A 27,223-nucleotide genomic window follows, 5' to 3' on the forward strand; every position below is an offset into this window, starting at 1 on the left:
CCCCGATGTGGGTCAGTGACCTGTGCTTGGGTGGGCTAATCCACAAAAAAAAAAAAATCGCTAATCTGTACCATTTACATGTATTCTTAAGGGAACATGATGTTTAATTTGCATGTTTTTTAATTAAGCGGTGGTTTTCAAGAACATAACATCGTGTAAAATGAGAGGTGGGTGCACTTATCAATCCCTGTAAATGGCAAAATATTAAATGATCTAACTATGACACAAAGATTACAAAAGGATTCATATATTTTAATGACTCACTTTGTAAAATACCAGCTCTCTCCATATTTTGCCACATTTCTATGCCACCTGCAGCTGCTTGTAGTTTATGTTTCTCAATGTACTTGATAATCACCAAATCTTCTTTGACGGAATAAGGTTCATAACGCCTGTGAAAGACAAATGGATGTATTACCTGCCTAATGGTACAAAAAGAAACAAAATTGTTTATTCACATTTAAAACTAATCAAGTTAAAATCAACACCAAAACCTTTTAGCTGGAAGAATGTCTATCAGATTTCTTTTTCACTATTTCAAGCCTTTTTTCCACTGACAGCAAAGTGGCCAGTGTCAAGAGAAAACACTCACACATTATCACTGCTGTAAATGATGCAACTGTCAGGGTACTTCACTTCAACAAGGAGCCAATTCTGGTTTACTACTGTCACTTCACACAAACCTGCATCACACACCACCACCACCAGCAAACCCTTCCCCATCCACCACTTGATGCCAATGCTCTCCATCAACTTAATTATTTTGTCTGAATAACAAAGAATAAGGTAGAAAACTCAAATACCTCATAGTATTAAAATGCTACAGAGCAAACATTATCACACTACACTATTGTTAACTTTGTTTGGTTAAAAATAAAGTACTACTATATTACATAAACCGACATCCAACTTACCTAATTTTTCTTATGGTATTTACAGATCTTCTTTTATCTCCTAGTATACATCCAGTAGTGGGATTGTAGAGACGATCAAAACGTCCTGTGAAGGAGTCTCTATATAAGGCCTTGTCAGGTAAAGATGCATTTTGATCACCTTTTTGAGGAATCTCCTCATCTTCACTGGTGTTAAAGTCATCTTCGCTGAGAAAAGAGTGATCATCTTCACTCTCAATATTATCACTGTCATACGTGTCATATAGTTTTGTTAGTTTCTTTCTCTTCTCTGGAGAAGCTGCTCTCTGTAATACATATTATCATAAATTATGCTGCTGATTTTATCAAGGGTTAAAGCGAGAATTAAACTGATATTTATTACTTGTACTGTACAATGAAGTGTGGAGCAGAATGTTGTTGAAGTAGTAAATACCCTTCTAAGTCTCCTCAATGTGCTCTACCTACTAACTCTAATCAAAGTTTCTTTTGGTGGAAAAATTATAAATATAAACATACAGTAAAACCCTATTAAGGCACATCCCACTAAGCCAGATATCACTTAAGCCAGCCAAAATCTGCCCCAAAATAATTCACAAATTTAAATACGGAATTAAAAAATTAACAAGTAACGTCCTCGACAGCATCCCTTCAGCTCTCTCGCTCTGTCGATAGTGTTTCATTGCCATTTAGACGTGTTGAACTTTATTTTCAAACATATTTGACATTGCCAGTAATGAGGTTACATTGAGTAGAAGTAGGATACATATTTTTGAATTTTATTTAAAAATTAAGACAATAACCATGGCCCCTAAGAAGGTGTTTGGTATCCATTAGGGTGGTGAGAAGGTTAAGTCTAAGACCTTATCAGTGAACAAAAAGTTAAAGGTGATTGAAAAACTAGAAAAGGGTGCTACTCCCTCACAAATATGTGGTGAATACAGAATTTCAAAAGTCGGTGTCGGATATACGAAAATACAAAGATAATTTGCACAAATATGCCATAAAATTTAATGTGGACCAGGAAAAATCTGGCATTAGAAGAATGAGGAAGGTTGGGAATGAGGATTTGGAAGGGGCAGTGTATAAAAGTTCGTACAGCAACGTGCGAGTGGAATAGCAGCCACAGGTGTGAACATCCAGGCAGCTGCCAGGCAGTGCTGGTTGGCTATTCAGATTGCGAAGGCACCACAATATTGTGAGAAAAAACTGTGGTGAGAGGCTGCGTGCTGATATTCGCACTGTGAAGCCATTTAGGGAAAAATTTAAGGACTTAATGGATGCCAAAAACTTTCAATTATGCCAACTGTACAATGCAGATGAAACTGGACTCTTCTGGAAAGCTTTACCAAAGAATATACAAGCCTCCAGAAGCAAAAAAAGTGTGCCCAGTAGGAAACTTTCAAAAGAGCGAGTGTCTGCAAATGCCAATGAGAGCCATATGCTTACACATGTGGTAGTGGGGAAGAGCAAGAAGCCTCGTGCAGTCAAGGACATTATGCACAGGCTCCCAGTCCACTACTATAACTCCAAAAATGCATGGTTTACAGGACCCATAACCTCAGACTGGTTTTTCAGACATGCTGTGGTGGAGATCAGGCATAAGCAGGTGTAATCGGTCACTACATGTCTTAGGCTCCGCACACCAAGGAATGCCATCCTGAACCTTGAAATCAATTTGATTCTTGTCTTTGACAGTTCAGTCAGAGCATAGATTGAAAAGGGAATCTTAGGAAACGGAAATGAGTTCGTAGTCTTAGTTTCAAACGTCAAAGTGTACAGTAATGTAGTACATTTACATAGTTGGGGTGAGTGGAATTAGAGCTGAGAGGAGGAGGAGTGAGGAGCACTGACGCTCTCAGGCGTCAGTCCAGCACCTGAAACTCCTCCACCCATAGGTAATGTCTAGCTCCATGTTATACCTCGCCACATTAAGTGATTTTGACTTGGTTAATAGTTTGAATATGCAAGTGATACAGTAAGGTAACTGATGTCTTTTAAGTGAAGTATTCTTACGCCCATAGCGTCCTTTTGAAACGTTGACGTTCATGTCAACAACCTCAGTCCAGGGTCTGAAACTCCTCCACCCACAGGTTCCTCTCGCCCAAGAGCCTTGTAGATTGGGACGACCTCCACACTAGTTTGGGAGATGGATTAAGGCCAGTAAACTCGGGTAAATTCGTGAATACGAGTGTTGGGAACTAACCACCACCTCTGGGGTCCAGTCAACTGACAAGCCGTTCACCTGACGTGTTCACTGTCCAGCTTGTTGATATCACAGGCCGAGCAAACACCGCCAGCCCCCATCATTGTTATGGATGAGTCCACTACTCAGTAGGGCTATATGGTGGCTGTGTTATTCTTCCGAGTACACCTGTATGTATTACCTGAATTGTCTGAGTGTTTGGAGCCAGCAAGAGTAGGTTGACCATCACTTTGCTTGTGGGCAAAGGTACCGCAGTGGTGAAGAGAAACTACTAATTCTGGTGATGTTAAAGTATTAGTGTTGGTGCTGTAACTGGCATCATTGCCACTTGTAATAATGGTGCTCAAAGGTGCTATGTAAGAGTATTATGTGTGTTCTTGTACATGTACACCCAGTCATGGTGTAAGTAGAAAATGTACCTAAGTTTAACAGTACAAAATGAGTAAAGCCAGGGAGTTGACCCCTGTAGCTGAGTGTTACTGAAATTATTCATAAAATCTAACTTCATTTTAATAAACCATTTGATAATTTTAATAAACCATTTTATTTGCATGTTTGGAGTATACTGCAGGAAACGTCTAGGGCCCCATCCATGATGAAAGGGTTAAGGAATAATAACTTTTCTGCATTGATCTCTGATAATTTCCACACTTGGGAAAGCAAAATTAGCTTGTAAAACACATTAGTAATATAAATATCATAGATAACAAGAAAAAGATTACAATATTTGTGCGCGTTTTTATTACCGACAAGAAAGCCAAGAAACTTCATTTATTTGATCATTTAAAGGAAGGCACGAGCGCCGCCAAGAATGGCCGTGTGTGTGTGTGTGTGTGTGTGGGTGGGTGGGTGGGTGGGTGGGTGGGTGGGTGGGTGGGTGGGTGGGTGGGTGGGTGGGTGGGTGGGTGGGTGGGTGGGTGGGTGGGTGGGTGGGTGGGTGTGGGGTGGGGTGGGTGTGGGTGTGTGTGTGTGTGTGTGTGTGTGTGTGTGTGTGTGTGTGTGTGTGTGTGTGTGTGTGTGTGTGTGTGTGTGTGTGTCACTCAATCTCCAGGAATCACCTCCCTGCATTATGGGGCGTCACTTTAAACACCAAACACGTGGGAGGGTATTCCAGTCCCGGTGGCCTAGGGACAATGTTGTTGGTCTGCTCTCAAAAGTGGCAGCAGGATAGGAGCCATTATGTCTGAACCCTCCCTGGCGACCTACCCTGTTTGGGAAATCCTTTCCCTAGGAAGAGGGGCCAAACACCACTCTGGTAAAGCTAACCAGATCATTGGGACCCCAGCAAGGTGGCTTCCAGTGAGGGGGACCTTACAGAGGATTAATTCATCCCAGAAGTGACAAAGCTTAAATAGTTATACTTTTTTCCAACTGAAACCAAATTTAGCACACAATAGCCTCAATAATTGTAAGTGCTGACTAGTTACTCAAAGCTCTAATGAGACCTTTCAGATTTTTGGATAACAGCTGTCAAAGTCCCTTTCATATGAGATAGATTGTACAGTGGTAGGGAAAAGTAATCAGTACTATATCCAAAAGGATTATCAGATCAACCCTGGGGTACATTAAAGGGGGCTGATGACTTATAACAACCACAAGAAAGCTGCCACATATTAATGTTACCTGACCAAAAGTAGACTACAGAAAATGTCTTACCTTTGTAGTTCTGGTAGGCTTCACACTTAAGGCTCCTTGAAGGACATGATTCCTATCAGGCTTTGTTGGTGTTGGCCTTTGGATTACTATTTCACTTTGCGGTGAGCTCATGTCACAAGCAAATCTTGATCCTTTCTTATTTTTCAACGGTTGGAACCGTTTTCGGTGCATGCGATTTATTTCTTCCGGTGATGTTGAATACTGTTCACGTAAGGCTCTTTTAGTGTATCTAATTGATCTATGCTTGGTTTTGGGCTGGCCAGCTGCCATATATGAAATTTGCCTTTCTTCAGGGCTAGTATCTACATCTGAAGAGTCTTTTTGTATGGGAGCCACAGTGTTATCATCTTTCAAGGGTGAGGCATCTTTTTCATTACTTCTCATGTGATTCTTCAGGTTCTGCTCATCTTTTATTACAAAACTAAAAGAACCCGAAAAACAGGATGAACTCCCCGATTCACAACTGGATTCACTGTCTGTTAAAAAATTTTGGTTAAAGTTAGCATCAGGGATTACACCTTCAACTAGTGATCCTGTGTTGAACAGCTTATCCTCAGATAAAGTGTTTTGCATACCATCAATAATATCACAATTAGTTTCTTGTGATGAAATTGACTTACAATTTTCTTCCATTTCTAATTCATTGTTCCTGCTAGTACTTACATCCTCCAAGTTTTCTACATTATCTAAATCTTCTGTTTCTGGTATAAAAGTTTGGACTTCATCGTTTTTTGGTGCTCTCTGTGTGTGATCCTGCAGTTCTGAGGCCTGTGTTTCTTCACAAACATCCACACTCGAATCCGCCGACTCCAGTTCAAGATCGAATTGTTCCGTCTCCTCCCTTTCTGAATCAGTTTCTATGAACATATCCGTTGACACGTCTTCCTCATTATCCACATCTAAGGGTTGGAAACCTTCAGACATTGCATCTTCACATCTTCCTGTACCCTGTATAAATATTGGCAAGTTTACAGAAAATGGCTCTGAACAATCCAAACAATTCTGTCTTCCTGGAGAAATTTCCACATGGGGCTCCTGTCTCTCTTCTTCCTCCATATGTGAAACTCCAGTGTTTGTTTTGGGAAGTATGCTATTTTCTTCCACTGCATGGTTTTGTCTCTCCACTTCACTTCCATGAATAATGTCAGCATTCTCTCTAGTGCTGCAGTCCGTGTACCTGGAATAACAAAGGAGAACATATAACACACACAACCTCCACAAAGTAACAGCAACACTGTACAGTACTTGTCAACTCAGTCCAACTACTAAACACCTTTTTCAAAACTGTGACCCTAAGTTTTGTCCAAATGTAAATAGGCATCTGATGACATTGCTGGTTATTCTTGGTTGAACTGTTTACTAATGTTTGTAACTTTGTATATCTGGGTTGTTTTGAAACGATGCAATTTGAATTGAAGTGAAAAAAGTATTGTCTCAAGAATTGTTTATTACTGTATAATGTGTTCTGTTCTTCACTGTTTGGCTTTCTACTGTACTACAGTATTCAAGTATATCCTTTGCTTTTAGTATAAGAACATTAAATATGTCTTCAATGTTTAATTCCTTAGAAAAACTTTAAATACTATGAATGTTTCACTAAATATGCTTTCAATTTTAATTATAAAAGAAAATCAATCAGTTAAGAAAGTCTAAACTGGCTAAAAACATTTACGTACCACATATTGGATTCATGACACTCACGGGTTCTATTGCTCCACAAGACTCGGGTCAATCATAATTTAGTATTGTAAGTGTTTGAAAAATAGAATTAAGTGTTTAAATAAAAAAAGTGGTGTCACAAGGAATTCATTAGTGAATGTTTTGGCGCTGTAGTACCCTGTTCTCTCTCTCTCTTGCACCCCTCATCTTTTACATGTTTCCATTAAATGGCTTGTATCAGGATTCATTTAGCACAAATTTGCCTGGCACAAAACTTTTTATGAACCTTTCTCTCACATCAAGTGTGGACTACCCGTAATTATGTGGTACTGTACTGTGCCTCCAGCGATACTTTCTCTTTTGTTTCAACCTTAAACGATTGTCTTTAATGGGGAGTGTGGGAGTGTGGTCTAACCAGATTTGATAAGGGCCTAACGAGAACTAATAGGTACAGATGACACTTATGTGAGGGACTGGCTGTTGCCATGATCGCTAGTTTGTTTTTATTTCATTAATATACAGTATTCTCGTATGATCAGCCTATTATGGTGTATGTTTCATCATAAATAATATAACATAGTATTAAATAATACAACAAAATACAATACAGTACAGTGGTCCCACGGTTAATGAACACAATTCGTTTCACAGTCGTTCGTTAACCGAAAGTTTCTTCATTTATTTTCCTTCATTTACATGCACACACCATACTAAAAGAAACGTAAAAGAAATAAATTACCGTGAGTGCAAACCTGTACTGTATATGTACTAAAATTGTTATGTCTAGTGCAAATTATATCTTGTTTATATTCAAATTAATCACTATCTTACACGAATCCCAGCAATGTAAATTATATTCTCCCAGGTCATTTCACTGGCATTTTATAAGAGAGAAGCTCAGTCACTTAAGGACTGATAAATAAACACACATTAGACCTTCAGCACCAACTGTTAAACATATCCCCTCGCTCCCTCCCTCCCTCTCCCCCATCTGCCCAGCCAGGGTTTTAGGCTTACAGTTTTTATCTTATATAATATCTCAGACTAAAATTAGGAGAATATAATTTGCCTTGCTGGAATCCTTGCAAGACAGCGAATAATTTAAATATAAACGTCATATATTTTGCACAAGAAATAAAAATTAATCACCTGTATCACATTACAGTAGTGATTTAAGACTAAGAGTATATACAGTCAGTTCTGCTACAACGCGATAGTTGTGTTCTTGTACAACCTAGCGTTGTAGAAATTTGCACAATAGAAATAACAGGGCTTATGGAGAAAATAGGGTTAGGTGCAGATTACAGTGGTCCCTCGGTTAACGAATTACCTTCCATAAGAATATTCAATTCGGTTAACGAAAAAAATTCGGTTAACGAAATTCTTACGAAATCATGTCAACATGTTTTTGCTTGCTCACCAGCTGGAATATTAGTCCGCCAATACAGTAATCGGCTCTAGGGCTTAAATTCGTTCCCATTTTAATAAATATCAAGAAGTTTGTACTCTTCAATAATTTTAAGAGTTTTATATTAAAACTTTTAGTCATTTTAACAATTATTTAACATAAGTGAAGTCCAGGAAACTAGTTTTTAGTGCGCCAAACAGCCACTCAACTCACCAAACAGGCGTCAGTTTGTATCTCTGGTCAGTAGAGATAGCATCATGCTTGAGACTCTCTTGAACATAAACTAATTTTACATTTTTACAATACAATTATTGGTCATTCTGAAATTTATTTCACATATTGACAATATATAGTGCAGTGCAGTGTTGATTTAAAGAAAATAATCTTGAATTACACCAAGTGAACTTAAAATTTTATGGGTGAAATGACGTCATGAAGCATGGGGTGATTTCTCTTCCACCCCCACTTCCTTCTCTTCTCCCTTCTCCTCCACCCCCACTTCTAATTCCCATCATCATCATCATCAACCAGGAGCCTTCTACATACACATCTCAAAGTAGGTGTACTTTACTGCATTTATTTTTACTTTGTATGTAATTTTCGGTGAGCTGGAACCAATTACCCAAAATCCCATTGAAACAATGGTTTCGGTTAACAAAATTTTCAGTTAACGAATGACCTTTTGGAACGAATTGTGTTCGTTAACCGAGGGACTACTGTACTCGAAATCGAAAAAATTTAGTAGTTAGCCTAACACAAAGGATAGAACAGTCTAAATAAATGTTACATTCATATCTAATAATGAAATCATACAGTAAATGCAACACATTACCTTGAAAAAATATGAATATAACTTGATGGGGGAGAAGGGTGATTTTGAGGTTGAGGAGTCATGCCTTTCTTTTACGATTACCACAGGGAATGCGATCACCAGAACGCTTCTTGGAGATATTCTTCTTTTCCATATTCACAGTTAATACCACAAAATTATGAAAAATAGTAAGCAAAAATCACTGAGGACGCTTCAAAACAACCCATGTGTTTCAACTGATCGTGTGATGGAAACAGAGAGCGCGAGTGCAAAACGCTATTAGTCCGCACTGCGAAACATTATTATTATTTTTTTTTATACAGTATTTATGGGAACAGCTAAATTTGCATAAAAAACTGATGAAATTTATAGAGTCCCTATCAAACAACGCTTCACAAACAAAACACATGAATCAATTCAACATGTGATGTCGAACGTGAACTGTAAACACTGCATAACCCCGCGCCAAGCGACAGTACACTTAAAATGTTCGAGTGGAATCGCGTTACAGCCAACACACGTTCGCACTTTACAAATAGCATTCTTCTATTCATCAATCGCGTTATAGCCGATTCGCGTTGACAAAACATTCCTTGCAAGGAACTTTATAAATGCAACCAATTGTGTTGTTGCGGGAGTTCTTGATTAACATTTGTTGAACAGTGCATGAGTTTTTAAATGCCACATTGACGTTCCAGGTTTTTAGTTGTAAAGGAATGTGTGAGAAATTTTTGTGAAATGGTAATATTAAGATATTCTTATGGTCATGGGTGGGCTTGGGATCAGTTCTATAAAAAGTTTTCTTAGTAATGTTTAAGCATTTATAAAGTTCCTTGCAAGGAATGTAATATGTTTTACTTAGGCCAGACAGGTAAAGATCTTGTAACTAGACTTAAACAACATAAATATAGTGTTAGGACAGGCCAGGAATCCAATGCTCTGTTTGTTCATTTGAGGGATAACAAGCATTGCATTGACTGGGATAATGCCTCCTCAATATTACCTTGTAATTCAATTGATAGTAGGAACATCATAGAATCTAGTCTCATTAAACATACCAAAGCATTCAACATGAATTTGAGTAATGGCATGTACAAACTGGACAATTTTGTAATTAAGAAGATTTGTAACCAGGTGAGAAGGTTGGGTCACCTTACCCTCTGACCTGACTACCGACCGTTGCGGTGCTATTTAAAGATTAGTAGGGTCATTACCTAATACCTGACCATTGTGGACCTGATCTCACCCTCCTCTGTATATATACACCTTGTTTTGTACTTCTCTTTAGTCTGTACTCACCCCTGAAGATGTGAATTACACGAAAGCGCTTGGGAACTTCGTGTTTTCTTTTTTCCTTGTGGTTATCAGCATATACCTGGATCACGCGCACCTACAGTGATTTACTTGCATATATATATATATATATATATATATATATATATATATATATATATATATATATATATATATATATATATATATATATATATATATATATATATATATATATATATATATATACACAGTATACTTTTCTGTGAACTGGAACCAATTACCCAATATCCCATTGAAACAAATGATTCGGTTCGCAAAATTTTCGGTTAACGAAAGACTGTGGAACGAATTGTGTATACAGTAGGCTCTCACCAATAACGTTTAATAGGTGCCTCAAAAACACCGTTATTAGCGAAAACGTTATTTGTGTGACATTAAAATACATGTAAAAACGGTTTATTGGTGCCGCTGCCACAAGAATTTCACTCATTGTTTCCCCTTGAAGCCCTCCTAACACTTTTTGTTAGCTGAAATAAAAAGAATTGCTATTCAATCATCAAAATAAAGAGTTTGAGTAATATAACACTTAGTTTTTGAGGTGCTTGGTGTGATGATTGTTCCGTATCTGAGGGCCGCTAACACTTGCACTGTCTTTCATTCTACAAGCTAACCATTTCACAAATAAATGCTCTGTTATCACTAACAACCTGTTTCTATCGCCTTTATCATTCATAGCTCGCCTCGCATTTCCATCACTACCGAACTATTTTTAGCCAGCACAATACTCTTCTTGGTCTCCTCTAAGTTCCTCTTAATATTTCGCACTGTAGACTCGGGACAGTTCAATTTCCTCACTTTAAATGTTCCCAGTCATTCAGGTGGCAAATCACTCCCTCCACCACCTCCCCTAGCCCCCACAGGCAAAAATGCGGAAGCCATTATTGATCACCGACCCTGACAACCACTGGTTATAGTGGCGAAAATCTCACAAAGTGGGCGCTGCGCTGTATTCCACTGAGCGTGTGTGAGAGTGAGAGTGAGGCGGAGTGGACAACTACGTCATCAACATGGCGGCAAACAAATGCTATCATTGATGCGCTCGGACGCTTCCCGCGAAATTTCCGTTATTCATGAGAATCCAGACGTTATTATCGAAAATGGGTATCTATTGTAACTTACCGTTATTGTCGAAAACGTTATTGTGGAAGTCGTTATTGGCGAGAGCCTACTATAGTACAGCTTTGCCCTTAGGACAGTGTGTACGTGTAAATAAGTCTCAATAAATGAATAAAGTTACATATATGGAGCCAAAAATAATAGTTGAAAAACTTTATGTAGACAGAGCTTGGATGGCTAAATTTTAGAATGACCAATACTGTAAATTTAATATAAAAAATGCACAAATATTAAGAGGACAATTTTCTTGATATTTACTCCACTGGAAATGAATGTAAACATAGGACAAATTACTGAATTGGCAGACTAGCCCATCAGCTGATGCTCACAACAAAACGTGTTTGTCGTAAGGATTTCGTTAATCGAAGTTTTGTTCGTTAATCGAACTGAAAATCCTTATGGGAGCTAATTCGTTAACCGAAATTTCGTTAATCGAACCGTTCGTTAACCGAGGGACCACTGTACAGTATATAATTTGACTTCCTAATAAGAGATAAGATGAATCACAAGGAAATCCTCTTCCCTGACCACTCAACCCCTCCCTGAGAGAGAGAGAGAGAGAGAGAGAGAGAGAGAGAGAGAGAGAGAGAGAGAGAGAGAGAGAGAGAGAGAGAGAGAGAGAGAGAGAGAGAGAGAGAGAGAGAGAGAGAGAGAGAGAGAGAGAGAGAGAGAGAGAGAGAGAGAGAGAGAGAGAGAGAGAGAGAGAGAGAGAGAGAGAGAGAGAGAGAGAGAGAGAGAGAGAGAGAGAGAGAGAGAGAGAGAGAGAGAGAGAGAGAGAGAGAGAGAGAGAGAGAGGGGAGAGAGAGAGAGAGAGGGAGAGAGAGAGAGAGAGAGAGAGAGAGAGAGAGAGAGAGAGAGAGAGAGAGAGAGAGAGAGAGAGAGAGAGAGAGAGAGAGAGAGAGAGAGAGAGAGAGAGAGAGAGAGAGGAGAGAGAGGGAGAGAGAGAGGGAGAGAGAGAGAGAGAGAGAGAGAGAGAGGGAGAGGGAGAGAGAGAGGGGGAGAGAGAGAGAGAGAGAGAGAGAGAGAGAGAGAGAGAGAGAGAGAGAGAGAGAGAGAGAGAGAGAGAGAGAGAGAGAGAGAGAGAGAGAGAGAGAGAGAGAGAGAGAGAGAGAGAGAGAGAGAGAGAGAGAGAGAGAGAGAGAGAGAGAGAGAGAGAGAGAGAGAGAGAGAGAGGAGGAGAGAGAGAGAGAGAGAGAGAGAGAGAGAGAGAGAGAGAGAGAGAGAGAGAGAGAGAGAGAGAGAGAGAGAGAGAGAGAGAGAGAGAGGAGAGAGAGAGAGAGAGAGAGAGAGAGAGAGAGAGAGAGAGAGGGAGAGAGAGAGAGAGAGAGAGAGAGAGAGAGAGAGAGAGAGAGAGAGAGAGAGAGAGAGAGAGAGAGAGAGAGAGAGAGAGAGAGAGAGAGAGAGAGAGAGAGAGAGAGAGAGAGAGAGAGAGAGAGAGAGAGAGAGAGAGAGAGAGAGAGAGAGAGAGAGAGAGAGAGAGAGAGAGAGAGAGAGAGAGAGAGAGAGAGAGAGAGAGAGAGAGAGAGAGAGAGAGAGAGAGAGAGAGAGAGAGAGAGAGAGAGAGAGAGAGAGAGAGAGAGAGAGAGAGAGAGAGAGAGAGAGAGAGAGAGAGAGAGAGAGAGAGAGAGAGAGAGAGAGAGGGAGAGAGAGAGAGAGAGAGAGAGAGAGAGAGAGAGAGAGAGAGAGGAGAGAGAGAGAGAGAGAGAGGAGAGAGAGAGAGAGAGAGAGAGAGAGAGAGAGAGAGAGAGAGAGAGAGAGAGAGAGAGAGAGAGAGAGAGAGAGAGAGAGAGAGAGAGAGAGAGGAGAGAGAGAGAGAGAGAGAGAGAGAGAGAGAGAGAGAGAGAGAGAGAGAGAGAGAGAGAGAGAGAGAGAGAGAGAGAGAGAGAGAGAGAGAGGAGAGAGAGAGAGAGAGAGAGAGAGAGAGAGAGAGAGAGAGAGAGAGTCTGGCTGTGTTTCATTTGTCAGTCGGTTATTTATTCATTATTATATTCATATGATCAGCCTCTATGGTGTTTGTTTCTTCTTAAATTATATTATAAAAAAAATGATATACTAGGTGGTAGAATCGATAAAGTGGGACTAATTGGGGCAGACCCAGTCCTGGAAAAGCAAATATATGGGGCCTGGAGGGGGGGAGATAACACTGCTACTTCCGAACTGTTTAAAGAAAATTAGTTGTTGTTATGTTATAACTGCACTTCAACAAATTATGTCTTTATGTATAACAAGGTTATTAAAACAATATTACATCCACAAGAAAAAAAAATATGAAACACAACCCTGCTGAAAATCCAACATACAAATCTGGTTGTCAACAACTGTTGTCACCGAGATGATTATTATTTACTGTAAAGTGTTATATGTAAGCAACCAGAGAATTTGTCTTATGAATAAAGAATAATGAGGTGTGTACAGTACTACAGGTATAAAGATAAGAATAAGAACAATGAGGTGTGTACAGTACTACAGGTATAAAGATAAGAATAAGAAATCTAATGAGGTGTGTGTGGGCTAGCAATTAAGGAGGTATAAGAATAAGAACAATGAGGTGTGTACAGTACTACAGGTATAAAGATAAGAATAAGAACAATGAGGTGTGTACAGTTTCACAGGTATAAGAATAAGAAATATGAGGTGTGTACAGTACTACAGGTATAAAGAATAAGAACAATGAGGTGTGTACAGTACTACAGGTAAAGATAAGAATAAGAACAATGAGGTGTGTACAGTACTACAGGTATAAAAGATAAGAATAAGAACAATGAGGTGTGTACAGTACTACAGGTAAAGATAAGAATAAGAACAATGAGGTGTGTACAGTACTACAGGTATAAGAATAAGAACAATGAGGTGTGTACAGTACTACAGGTATAAAGATAAGAATAAGAATTAATGAGGTGTGTACAGTACTACAGGTATAAGAATAAGAACAATGAGGTGTGTACAGTACTACAGGTATAAAGATAAGAATAAGAACAATGAGGTGTGTACAGTACTACAGGTATAAGAATAAGAACAATGAGGTGTGTACAGTACTACAGGTATAAAGATAAGAATAAGAACAATGAGGTGTGTACAGTACTACAGGTATAAGAATAAGAACAATGAGGTACAGTACTACAGGTATAAAGATAAGAATAAGAATAATGAGGTGTACAGTACTACAGGTATAAAGATAAGAATAAGAACAATGAGGTGTGTACAGTACTACAGGTATAAGAATAAGAATAATGAGGTGTGTACAGTACTACAGGTATAAGAATAAGAACAATGAGGTGTGTACAGTACTACAGGTATAAAGATAAGAATAAGAACAATGAGGTGTGTACAGTACTACAGGTATAAAGATAAGAATAAGAACAATGAGGTGTGTACAGTACTAAGGGTGTATAAAGATAAGAATACAATCAAAAGGTGTGTACAGTACTACAGGTATAAGAATAAGAATAATGAGGTGTGTACAGTACTGCTATATAAAAGATAAGAATAAGAACAATGAGGTGTACAGTAATACAGGTATAAAGATAAGAATAAGAATGAATGAGGTGTGTACAGTAAATACAGGTATAAGAATAAGAACAATGAGGTGTGTACAGTACTACTACAGGTATAAGAATAAGAACAATGAGGTGTGTACAGTACTACAGGTATAAAGATAAGAATAAGAAACAATGAGGTGTGTACAGTACTACAGGTATAAAGATAAGAATAAGAACAATGAGGTGTGTAAGCACTACAGGTATAAGAATAGAAATAATGGAGGTGTGTACAGTACTACAGGTATAAAGATAAGAATAAGAACAATGAGGTAAAAATAGTACTACAGGTATAAAGATAAGAATAAGAACAACAGGTGTGTAAGTACTACAGGTATAAGAATAAGAACAATGAGGTAAAAGGTACTAAGGTATAAGAATAAGAACAATGAGGTGTGTACAGTACTACAGGTATAAAGATAAGAATAAGAACAATGAGGTACAGTACTACAGGTATAAGAATAAGAATAACAGAGGTGTAAGCAGTACTACAGGTATAAAGATAAGAATAAGAACAATGAGGTGTACAGTACTACAGGTATAAAAGATAAGAATAAGAACAATGAGGTGTGTACAGTACTACAGGTATAAAGATAAGAATAAGAACAATGAGGTGTACAGTAATACAGGTATAAGAATAAGAACAATGAGGTGTGTACAGTACTACAGGCATATAAAGATAAGAATAAGAACAATGAGGTGTGTACAGTACTATAGTATAAGAATAAGAACAATGAGGTGTACAGTACTACAGGTGAAGGTAAGAATAAGAACAATGAGGTGTGTACAGTACTACAGGTATAAAGATAAGAATAAGAACAATGAGGTGTGTACAGGCACTACAGGTATAAGAATAAGAAATGAATGAGGTGTGTACAGTACTACAGGTATAAAGATAAGAATAAGAACAATGAGGTGTAGTACAGTACTACAGGTATAAGAATAAGAACAATGAGGTGTGTACAGTAATACAGGTATAAGAATAAGAACAATGAGGTGTGTATAGCATCACAGGTATAAGAATAAGAACAATGAGGTGTGTATACAGTACTACAGGTATAAAGATAAGAACAATGAGGTGTGTACAGTACTACAGGTGTTATACAATAAGAACAATGAGGTGTGTACAGTACTACAGGTATAGTACAAGATAAGAATAAGAACAATGAGGTGTACAGTACTACAGGTATATAACAGAACAATGAGGTGTGTACAGTAATTACAGGTATAAAGATAGAAACAAGGAGGTGTGTACAGTACTACAGGTATAAGAATAAGAACAACAGGTGTACAGTACTACAGGCAAAGATAAGAATAAGAACAATGAGGTGTGCATATACTGCTGCGTATAAGAATAAGAACAATGAGGTGTAAGAAATACAGGCAGTGGGGTATGCTATAACGAATCTAATTGGTTCTAGAACCTTGTTAGTTATAGCATTCATTAAGTTATATAGGATTAGATTGTTTCAGGCTAAATACAACCACTTAACACTGAAAAATATAATATAAAATTGTAAAATTGTAAACAAGTGCATACATATGCATCTAAACCCTGAAATAAGAATATCATTATTACTTGTAATAAAAATCAATAAATTAGGGAAAAAATAATAATTTAAATAATGTTCGTTGTAGGAGTTTCGTTCGTTATAGCATTCTCAATTTTATAGGTAAAACCGTTTGTTATAGGAATATTCGTAGTAGGATCCGTTCGTTATAGCATACCCACTGTATAAAGATAAGAATAAGAACATTGAAGTGTAGAAGTATATTCTATGTGGAAGACAAATGTTTATCTGGGAGCAGCTGGAGGAGTGGGTGGCTCTCTGCCCTAGCTCCCACAATACTCCTTTAACACTTCTTTATGCAATTACACCACAATTCTCATACAGTGGACCCTCGGTTAACGAACGGTTCGATTAACAAAATTGTGGTTTACAGTAGCTCCGATAAGGATTTTTAGTTCGATTAACGAACAAAACTTCGATTAACGAAATCCTTATGACAAACACGTTTTGTTGTGCTCATCAGCTGATCGGCTAGTTACGCAATACAATACAGATACTCCCCGACATACAACCTACTCGACCTACGACTACCAGCACTTACGAGCTGCCTCAGTCGGTACGACCACCCGCATATACCACCGCCGCAGTCAGTACCAAAATTTTTTTCAAATGACGCGTGTCTTTTCTAACCGAAACGTTTCCATCCCGTGCCAGAGCGTCCACGCGTGGCTTGGGTAAGCCTCGTGGGTACAGCACCCACCATAGAGACCTTAGTTCATGTATGGCTATCAATGTATCATAACTGATCACGCTGTGTACTGACATTATTTTTTATTTGTTTTTTTATATTATTCATTTTAGAATGACTAGAAAGCATACAAGTAAGAGTGCTGGTAGTGCTCAGAAGAAAAGGAGACAGTCAATTACTTCTGAGATGAAAATGAAGACAATAATGCAGCATGAAAATGGAAAAACTGTAGCAACCATTTCTCGTGACCTAGGCTTCTCGCACTCGACCATATCCACTATTTTGAAGGACAAGGAACATATTCGTGAGGTAGTAAAAGGATCACCACCTATAAAGGGAACTATAATAACAAAGAAAAGACAAGGTCCCATTCATGAGATGGAAAAATTACTTGTGACAAGGATGGAAGACCAGATACAGACGCATGTACCCTTAAGCCTTCTAACCCTACAGGCTAAGGCAAGAAGCCTTTTCGAAAGTCTGAAGGAGCAGGCAGGAGATAAGTGCCAGCAAAACTTCAGAGCAAGTCATGGGTGGTTTAACAGATTTAAGAACCGCTACAGTTTACATAATGTAAAGGTGAGTGGAGAGGCAGCTAGTGCCGATGTTGGTGCTGCCGAAGCTTTTAAGGAGGAGTTAGATGATGTGATTGTGGAAGGGAATTATTTGCCAGAGCAAATATTCAATGTGGATGAGACTGGATTATTGTGGAAACGCATGCCTGACCGGACATACATCCACAAAGAGGCAAAAAAAATGCCCGGATTCAAGGCATTCAAGGACAGAATTACACTTCTGTTGGGGGGGAATGTTGCTGGTTTCAAGCTAAAGCCCTTCATGATCTATCATTCAGAGAACCCAAGGGCTTTTAAACATGTCAGCAAGCACACACTGCCAGTGTTTTATCGAAGTAACAAGAAAAGCCTGGATGACCCTAGTACTGTTTGAGGATTGGTTCATGACTTGTTTCATTCCTCGACCCAAGGAATATTGTCTGCAACAAAGGATAGCATTCAAGATTTTGTTTATTTTGGATAATGCTCCGGGACATCCATCACACCTGAACGACATGCACCCCGATGAAAAGGTAATCTATATTCCACCTAACACTACCTCTGTCATCCAACCCATGAATCAAGGTGCCATTGCAGCTTTTAAAGCTAATTATTTACGTTCACCCTTCGCTCAGGCTGTTGCTGCAACTGAAGATGAGAAAACTCTCAGAGTTTTGGAAGGACAACAACATTTTCAAATGTACAGTATAAAGAACATTAGTGCAGCATGGTATGAGGTTACAGAACAATGAATGAATGGAATATGGAAGAAAGTCCTGAAAAGATATGTGAACAGTTTCAGAGGATTTAACGAAGATGAAGAAAATTCTGAGATTAGTAACAAGATAGTGGAGTTGGGTAAACAGCTTCAGTTAGAAATTGATAATGAAGATGTTGAGCAGTTGGTTGAAAGTGTAGCAGAAGAGCCAAGTAACGGGGATCTTATCGAACTGGATGCACAGAAAAATGCAGAGGAAGAAGAGAATAAATGTAGAAGAAGGACCTGCACTCCCAAAAAAATTTTCAGTGAAGCAAATGGCAGAGGCATTTGCTACAATTAATAAGGGGATGCAAATGTTTGATGGAATGGATCAAAATTATGAGCATTTTGACAAAGTTGACAGACTGGTGGTCCAAGATGCACTTGCTTGCTACAGGGAGATTTATAATGAAAAGAAAAAGCAAACTGTGCAGTCTAAATTGGACATCTATTTTAAGAAGTTCCCCATTGCCGTCTCCTCACGTCCCACCAGTGCTGCCTCTTTACTCCCTACAGATGATCCAATACTTTCAACCAGCAAGTTTCCCCTGTACATAAACCTGTTTGAAGAAACCGACATTGATGACCCACCCAGCCCTGTCTCCTCCTCTGCTTCATCCAATTAATATAGTTTCTATGTATACCAGTAAATAGAAAATTATGAGGCCCCTGTGTGCACAGTAAAACTGTATCCATTCTTCATTATTGACTACTTTTACTGTACAGTGGTCCCTCGGATAATGAGCGCCTTGGTTAACGAGATTTCGGTTAACGAGTTGCCTTCCATAAGATTCTTAACTTCGGTTAACGAGTTTCTTACGAGCCAAACTGAACATGATTTCGCTTGCATTTGGCGGTCCACCAGCTGTAGTATTAGTTCGCCAATGCAGTAATCGGTTCTAGGGCTTAAATTCCTTACCATTTTAGCAAATATCAAGAAGTTTATACTATTCAATAATTTTAAAAGTTTAATATTAAATTTTTTACCCATTTTAACAATTATTGAACATAATTGAAGGTAATGAAACTAGTTTTATGCGTGCCATCCAGCCTCTCAACACACCATACAGGCGTCAGTCTTTGTATCTTTTCAGTGGAGGTAACATCTTGCTTGAGACTCTCTTCAACTAAATGCCTTTTTTCTGTTTTTGCAAGCAAATTATTGGTCATTTTGAAATTTATTTTACATATTGACAATATATAATGCAGTGCAGTGTTGATTTAAAGAAAATAATCTTGAATTGCACCAAGAGAACTAATATTTCATGGGTGAAATGGCACCATGGGGTGACTTCTCTTCCACCCCAATGCCTTCTCCTCCACCATTCTAATTCCCATCATCATCATCCAGGAGCCTTCTACATACACACCTCAAAGTAAGTGTACTTTTCTACCTTTTTTGTTGAAATTAGGCAATTTTCGGTGAGCTGGAACCAATTACCCAAAAACCCATTGAAACGATGGTTTCGGTTAACGAGTTTTTCGGTTAACGAGCAACCTTCTAGAACGGATTGTGCTCGTTAACCGAGGGACCACTGTACTGTATTTCATTTTAGATTCTATATGTATTATATTTTGCATTTCCGACTTATGGCCTGGATTTGGGTCCCTAACCCCGTCATAAGTTATTGATTCTATGTTTACATTCGTTCCCAGTGGAGTAAATATCAAGAAAGTTGGTCTCTTGAATATTTTTGCATTATTTATATTAAAATTATTGGTCATTCTAATTTAGTTAACATATTGATAATATATACAGTACAGGGAACAGTTTTTGTGCAGCCATCAGCTCATTGAATCACCCAACAACGCTTCTCAGTTAACTGTGTTTACAGTTGAGTAAACATCAATTCTGTTGGTCTCTAGAACATTTTTGCATTTTTACATTAAAATTATTGGTCATTCTGAAATTTAGTTAACATATTGATAATATACAGTGCAGAAATTATTATGAAACATGAAGAAGGCATTAGAACCAATGCACTCTGTAAAGAATATGGCATGTCATCATCGACTACTTCTGCAATCACCTGTTTAATATGTAAACAAAGCATCCGTGAATATGACATTCACAACTCAAAGTAAATTGTTTTTTTATTTATTATTATACAGTATACTGTACAGTACAGCACTGTATTTAGTTTATATTTAATGTTTTGTTAATTCTATTACTGGTATACAGTACCGTATATACTCGTCTATAACCCCCCTCGTTTATAGGTCGACCTGATTTATTGACCAAGAAATCGTTAATTTATGATATTCCTCGTTTATAGTTCGACCCACGTTTTTGAGGGTAATGGAACAACAAAACCTTCACTAAAAACGCTCTACGTCCTATAAACTGAGGCTCGCCGTGCATGAAACACGAGTGCCGAAGGCAAATTGTTTACCATTTATTATTACGACACTTTACACTGAAACGCGGGTAGTTTCAACAAAAATATTTTATATTTCCATTCAAGTATTTATTCGAGTCAATTAGGAGGGAATATTATAGTAATACAACAGTTTTTTAACTAAACCATTCGAAAAGCGATTACTGTAACATCTTTTGAACGAAAGAAAGCGAAAGTCATTGTTTTCGTCACGATTTTATCCCACTTTCCACTGTAATACGTACGTCATTTTAGCAAAAATATTACATTTCCGTGAATGTATTATATCAAGCACAGTATGAATAGAATATCATTGTAATATAACAGAATTTTAACCGAAAACTATTAAAAAAACGAGTAACATCTCAAGAACATCGGAAGGTTAGGTAAAGTGTTTTGTTTTCGTCATGTATTTTATCCTATTTTACATTGAAATACATCACGTTTCAGCAAAACTACTATTTATTTCCGAGAATATATTCATTCAGGTGCAGTTTAGGTAAAATATACGTGTGATGTAATAGTTTTTTAACTGAAAACGATTCGAAAAACACGTACCCTCTAGCCCTGTTCAAGGAGAGGACTGGGAGAAGCTGTTTGGTGCTGCAGACGATGACAAGGAAAATGATTTTGATGGATTTTAATGAAAATATTCAGAAATATGGTATCGTAGTATTTATTCAAGTCAATTAGGATAGAATATTATTCGTAATACAACAGTTTTTTAACTGAAAACCATTCGAAAAGCGATTACGGTAACATCTTTTGAATGAAAGAAAGCGAAAGTCATTGTTTTCGTCACGATTTTATCCCACTTTCCACTGTAATACGTACGTCATTTCAGCAAAAATTTCATTTTCGTGAATGCATTATATCAAGCACAGTATGAATAGAATACCATTGTAATATAACAATATTTTAACGAAAAACTATTAAAAAAAACGAGTACCTCGCCAGAACCGGACTTTCACTTTACGCGGTGCATCTACTCATATACGTGGGAAGCGGCGCGGGCAGGATGCGCACAAGGTCGCCCATTCATCAAAACATTACCGAGTTCTTCACCCGCCACCCACCACAGCCGGCCCAAGTCAGTGATAGTGAGGATATGGACTTATATGGACTTTGAGGGGTTTGACAAAGAGGCCCTGCAAGCCTAAGTGGTGGATAGTGATACAATTGATACAAGTGATACAGGTGAGAGCCAATAATCTGCCCTCTGCCTCGGAAGGAACCCCCCCATCCCTGTGTGCCCAGCCATCTTTTCTACTAATGTAAGTGTTAAAAAACTAATATTATTGATATTTCTCTTAATTATAAATTGTGTGTGCATACCATCATAAAATTAAGATGTAATTTTTACTACAACGTAGGTATTGTGTCTGAAAAGGTGGAGTTTGGGGGTCGGGCCAGTCTCTATTGGAATTAATCCCATATGTTCTGTTGTTCACTTTACGCGGTTTTCACTTTCCGTGGTACCCCATGGGTTCAATTGACCGCGTAAATCGGGGTACTACTGTATTTATTTCTGAGAATATATTCATTCAGTCACAGTTAAGGTAAAATATACTTGTGCTGTAATATTTTAATGAAAATACCCGGTATTTAGAAATACGGTATCGTAGTTTTCTTTTGTTTCAAATTTAATTAACAAAGATTGATGTTTCAAATGTAAGGAACAAATATTTATGTCTCTATAAATAAACTTTAAAAAATGAATACTTTATGTTTTACATCGTCCTGTGCTACCATACCATGGATTTGGCTACTTTGGGCTTGCTATGATGACGCAAGAGATCTGCCCTGGCAACTGTACCGACACTCACAGCTGGTGGTGCGTTGGTGTGTCGTTTCCATTGTTTACTGGTAGTTACGGGTAAATATTTTTCAACCTTACGAAACTATTAACCGTTTAGAGGTCGACCCCCAATTTTTTGCCAAATTATTTGGTCTTAAAAATGCAAACTACACACAGGTAAATTCAGTAAATAAAGACATGGGGGGCCAGGGTTTTTTTTGGGGGGGCAGCAATAGTACACGGATTTTTAACATTCACGGGTATCTCTGTTACCTAATCCCCGCGTATGTTAAGGGCCGACTGTATTTAATAATATATACTTTATTCTACTATGTGTTTGCCTTTGACCCCTCCCAGTACCTATACTGTTGAACACTCAATGTTTACTCTAAGTGCCTTTTGACTGAGTACATTATATATAGGTATTGTTTACAAGTGGGAGCTATTGGTACAATTATCTCATCATCATTGTCTCTACAACTCCTGCTTCCATGCCTCTTCCACAGGTTTAATACAGAGCAGCTCTTATAACTAGAGTTACTAACTCCACAGCACAGACTAGGAAAGCAGGGGCCAGATCAGGGGGGAGGGGCTCCCCAGAACCTTCCCTTTTCATAAAAAAAAATCCAATATTTCTCTATAATGCAGTATTGTACTCAGTCATTTTTGTATAGTAGAAATTAATTACTATTAACCTCAAAATATCTTCTAATAGTAAGTGCACATGGCTTCAAAATGGCATCATAATGCCCATGATATTGATCAGATTAAAAAAAAAGAGGGGGCCTTACAGCACCCCACAAACCTCCAGCTGGGTGGGCTTGCTGTGCTCATCATGTAAATGCACCCCTGCCCCCCTTGATATACCTGGATCTGCCCCTGGAAAGGTGGTGGTGGAAAGGATGCGACATTATAAATAACATATTCCTACCCTAGGATACATACAGCATGTACTATACTACAGTACGTATATTTATTCCCATCACTGTCGCTCAGTGTTATAACATGTACTTACGGGAAGTAGATATGCTTTGTTACTTTGTCGGATGGCTCAGTGTGCCTGAGGTTTGGAATAATGCGCTTAAGAAAATGTTCTTTTAAGGACTGCCATGTTCTGCCAGGACATATCTGAAATTAAGATTAATATTTTGTCAGTTTAAATTCATATGACTATGAGTCATAATAAGACAGACATACATTAACTACATCTGAAGTTTACCTGCATAAAACAAGTAGAGTATTAATAATCATGATGGTTCATGTGTTATAACAGGAACAGGTACTGCAGTAAGAGGTGTAGTATTACCTGGGCCTCTGCCATATCCTGCCAAAGCAATCTGCCTTTTATGTCCTTGAACCTCTTCGTTTTGCTGATGTAATCAAGGATAGCCGTTCTTTCCTTGTGGGAGTAGTATGCAACTTTTCTGTAAAAGAAAACTTATGATAATATACTTTCTTTAATCTTTTTTCACACAACTAAATATATATATATTATTTGTGTGTAATAATAATAATAATAATAATTAATGGTTTATTGAAAGAGCTTGGCAGCCAGAAGGCTAAAAATATACAGTTACATATTTGGGGAATGGGTTTCGAATTACAAATAATATACAAGTAACATAAGTGATACAAATAAGATATATAATAACTAGATGGGGAAAAGCTCAAACTACAGGGCATTTCAACATAGTGACAGTGCAAGAAGTAGTATTTACTGGGAGTGAATACACTGGTTTCTTACAAGTTATTGATAATTTTTACAATGGTTGGGACTGGGCTGTTCTGATAGCATTCAGTTCGTGCACGTATGGGCTGGATGCGGTTGTGGTGTCGAACAGCAATTCTCAGGCTAGGGATCTCAGGTGGTAGTAGGACCCGGTGTCGGGGATGGTGTAGAAGTTTCTTACCAAATTTGCAGATGAGGTCGTGGTGATGGTCAGTGAGAGTCGAAAGGGTCAGTGTGTTGGGCGCTTCTTGATATGTGGAGTAGGAAGGGGAGAGAATAATCTTGCATGCCCTCTTTTGCACTTTTTCTAGGTGTTTACATTGTGTGGCATTTAGGGAGGAAGACCAGGTAGGGGAGGCATATGGGTGACTTGGGAGTATGAATGTTGTGTAAGCTTGCAGGAGCTCAGGTGCAGGAACTCCGAGAACTTGAGTCGGCGGAGGAGGTGGAGACGGAAACTGGAGGATTTGACAACTTCACTGACGTGTGGTTTCCAATTTAGTTTGTTGTCTATGGTGACGCCGAGGAGCTTCGTAGAATCTACAACCTGGAGTGTGTTCGGACCTAGAGTAATGGAAGGAGGTGGAACAATGTCGGAGGAGAGGTTGATGTGCATAACCATGGTCTTGGTATGGTTGATGGTGACATGGTTGTTGGTGGCCCAGTTTTGGAGACTGTTCAATAAATCCTGAAGGGCGGTATAGTCGGGAGCAGAATTGTTGACGCTGATCCCAATGGTGGAGTCGTCGACATATTTCCAGCGAGCAGGGGGTTTCTCTTAGGGCATCATTGATAAGCATAAGGAAGCAGAGTGGTCCCATCTTGGTGCCTTGGGGGACGCCACAGGTGAGTGACTGAAAGGTGGAGACAGCCCCTCGGAAGCGTACAGCTTGGCGTCGGTCACTGAGGAAGTCTATGGCCATGGTATAGAACTTCTCGAGCGAGGTCAATAAGCTGTTGATGATTATGTGAATCAGCTCGGTCGAATGCTTTAAGTGAAATCAATGAGGCGGCAGCTACAAGAACGTTTTTCGTTTCTCGAGATGGCGGTATATGTAATCAAGAAAGCTGACAAGACGGTGAAGGTGGTGGAGGAAGTTTTCCTGTACTTAACGGTCTACAACTCCTTGCAATATCAGCATAAGCCCAGTCGAACCTGAAAACTTTCACAGATTGGAGGCTGGGTATTGGGGAATTGATTGCAATGGAATATAGCTGGTTTAAGGATTGTGGGCTGGTTGACTTGGGCACTGGTGTTGATACATAAGAGGTCTTCCAGTCAGCTGGGCATCTGGCTTGACTGATGATGGAGCATAGGGGTTTAACAAGCTAAGGGAAAAGCTCGCCAGAAGAGTTTCATTGGTAAGTCAATGAAATGGTAGAGCATTTTAATTTTAGTTTGTCCAGGCGTTTTGGGTACTTCAGAATTTTTCCTACTAAGTCAGTGGGAAGGGGGCTGGTAGGTAAGCAGGGAGAGTGGTTGTGTTAAGCCAGGGAGGCGTCTGGCATATAATGTGAAAATGGTTATTTGATTGCTCAGCTGCGTCAACATTTGGCAGAGATGTGGCTAAGGAAGGGGAGGGTGTTTCTTATTGTTGTTTAGTCCTAGAGTTCTTTAAGCTTACCACTTCATTGACTTGATGTTGATCTGCTTCAGGTGTTGTAATTTGGTTGGGTAGTGGGACTTCTTTGCAGTGCGTATTTGCGGATGACTGGGTTTACCAAAGGACCTGTAGCGGATGTGGTCATTGAGATGGCTCTGTCTCATTGCATAAGTCTTTTGATCCGGTGTGATCCAGGGCAAGTCAACTGGGTGAGATCTGGCCGGACTTCTGAGGAAGAGTGGTGAGTGAACTTCCGTGGTGGTGTTGGTATAATTTATCCATTTGGTTTCCACGTCATCCGCACTAAGTACTTCAGTCCACATGGATGGTGAACGACTATCACGCGGCGCTTTTCAGAGTCGATGTCGGCCTGTGGAATGTGATGTAGGGTCTCTGTACTTGAGTGGTGTGGGGACTGAAGCACTGATAAGTGTGTGCTTCACACCCGATAGAGCATTAGTTGAGTGTGGTTAATTGCCTGGCAGTCATCAGTCAGTCAAAGATAAGGTCAAAGTGTGTTTGGGCCGTGTGTGATTCACAACTTGTGATAGTGATAAGCTGGTCCTGGATATCAGTGGTGTCAATTTCATTATAATCCCCACATAATACTAACTTGGCACATGGTACCTAACTCTGAGGTGGTCTGAGGTGGTAATGAGATGATCGATGGTGTCTCTGGTGGGTGAAAGCGGCGGATGGTATGCCACACAGATTATGATGGGAAGCAGTGTGTGGCGGGTGGGCCCGTGGCACAACACGTACCCATAATGGCTTCTCTGCTGGGACTTCGCATCCAGGGCGTGTGAACATAGGTCATGTTGACAGAAGAGAACGCTGCCCCTCCGTGCCCTGTGGATAGAGGTGATGAAAAGGGTTGATAATCCCTCAATATAACCCGTTTCAGGCACAATTTGCCAAGCCTCATATGGCAGCGGCGCTCGGCTGACCCTGACTGTAGTTACCAATAGTCAAATTTGTTAGCTAGGGAAGTGGCGTTTGATAGCAGTAGGCGGAGATCATGCCATATCTGTGGAACTTCAGTGTAGTGAATACGGTCTCTGTCAGGGGGTGGGTTTCTCCGGTTTCCTAATGCGATTTCTGGTCTAATGGAAGCTTATGTGTATGGCCTTGTCTACAGCTTCTGTTGGCGTGGAATATGTTCAGTGACTTACGTCATGGCGATAACACTGCCACCAGGATAGCAGTTCCCCCACGCTTTAGATGGTACAGAGTCTTGTCGGGGAGTGAGTGATTGAGCTGGCGCATCTGTTGATATCTGATGTGGGCGGTTGAGTGTTTTGTCTCGGTATGCCAGAATCGCTGGCGGCGCTGAGGGGCCACTGACACTGAGTAGATATCTGTTAATATTGTCAGTCGTGGGAGCCGTGGGTCTTTATTACAATGCTTAGAGATTACGCCGACATAGTTTTCCGATATATATAAACACCCGCGATGGTCCTTGTCACTGGCTTTGCTTTGAAGGTGACCAATAAAGTGCCCACTGTCTGACTTTTCGCCAGGGTG

At 39.2% G+C, this 27,223-nt stretch overlaps 1 protein-coding gene across 1 annotated transcript in view; it reads right to left on the reverse strand.

The window, feature by feature from the left end:
- Window positions 1-264: 264 nt before the first annotated feature.
- Window positions 265-27,223, reverse strand: part of LOC121859671 — a gene marked incomplete at its 3' end in the record, with an annotated part of 43,865 nt that continues 16,906 nt past the window's right edge. Inside the window, exons 2-6 of the mRNA XM_042356593.1 lie at window positions 23,673-23,790; window positions 23,382-23,494; window positions 4,753-5,929; window positions 915-1,198; window positions 265-392 (exon numbers count right to left, since the gene is read on the reverse strand). Of these exons, the coding sequence (XP_042212527.1) occupies window positions 265-392; window positions 915-1,198; window positions 4,753-5,929; window positions 23,382-23,494; window positions 23,673-23,790 (1,820 nt within the window). The remainder of the gene's footprint in view (window positions 393-914; window positions 1,199-4,752; window positions 5,930-23,381; window positions 23,495-23,672; window positions 23,791-27,223) is intronic.

Source organism: Homarus americanus, unplaced genomic scaffold (genome assembly GCF_018991925.1).
Source record: "Homarus americanus isolate GMGI-L3 unplaced genomic scaffold, GMGI_Hamer_2.0 scaffold56754, whole genome shotgun sequence".
Taxonomy (NCBI): Eukaryota; Metazoa; Arthropoda; class Malacostraca; order Decapoda; family Nephropidae; genus Homarus; species Homarus americanus.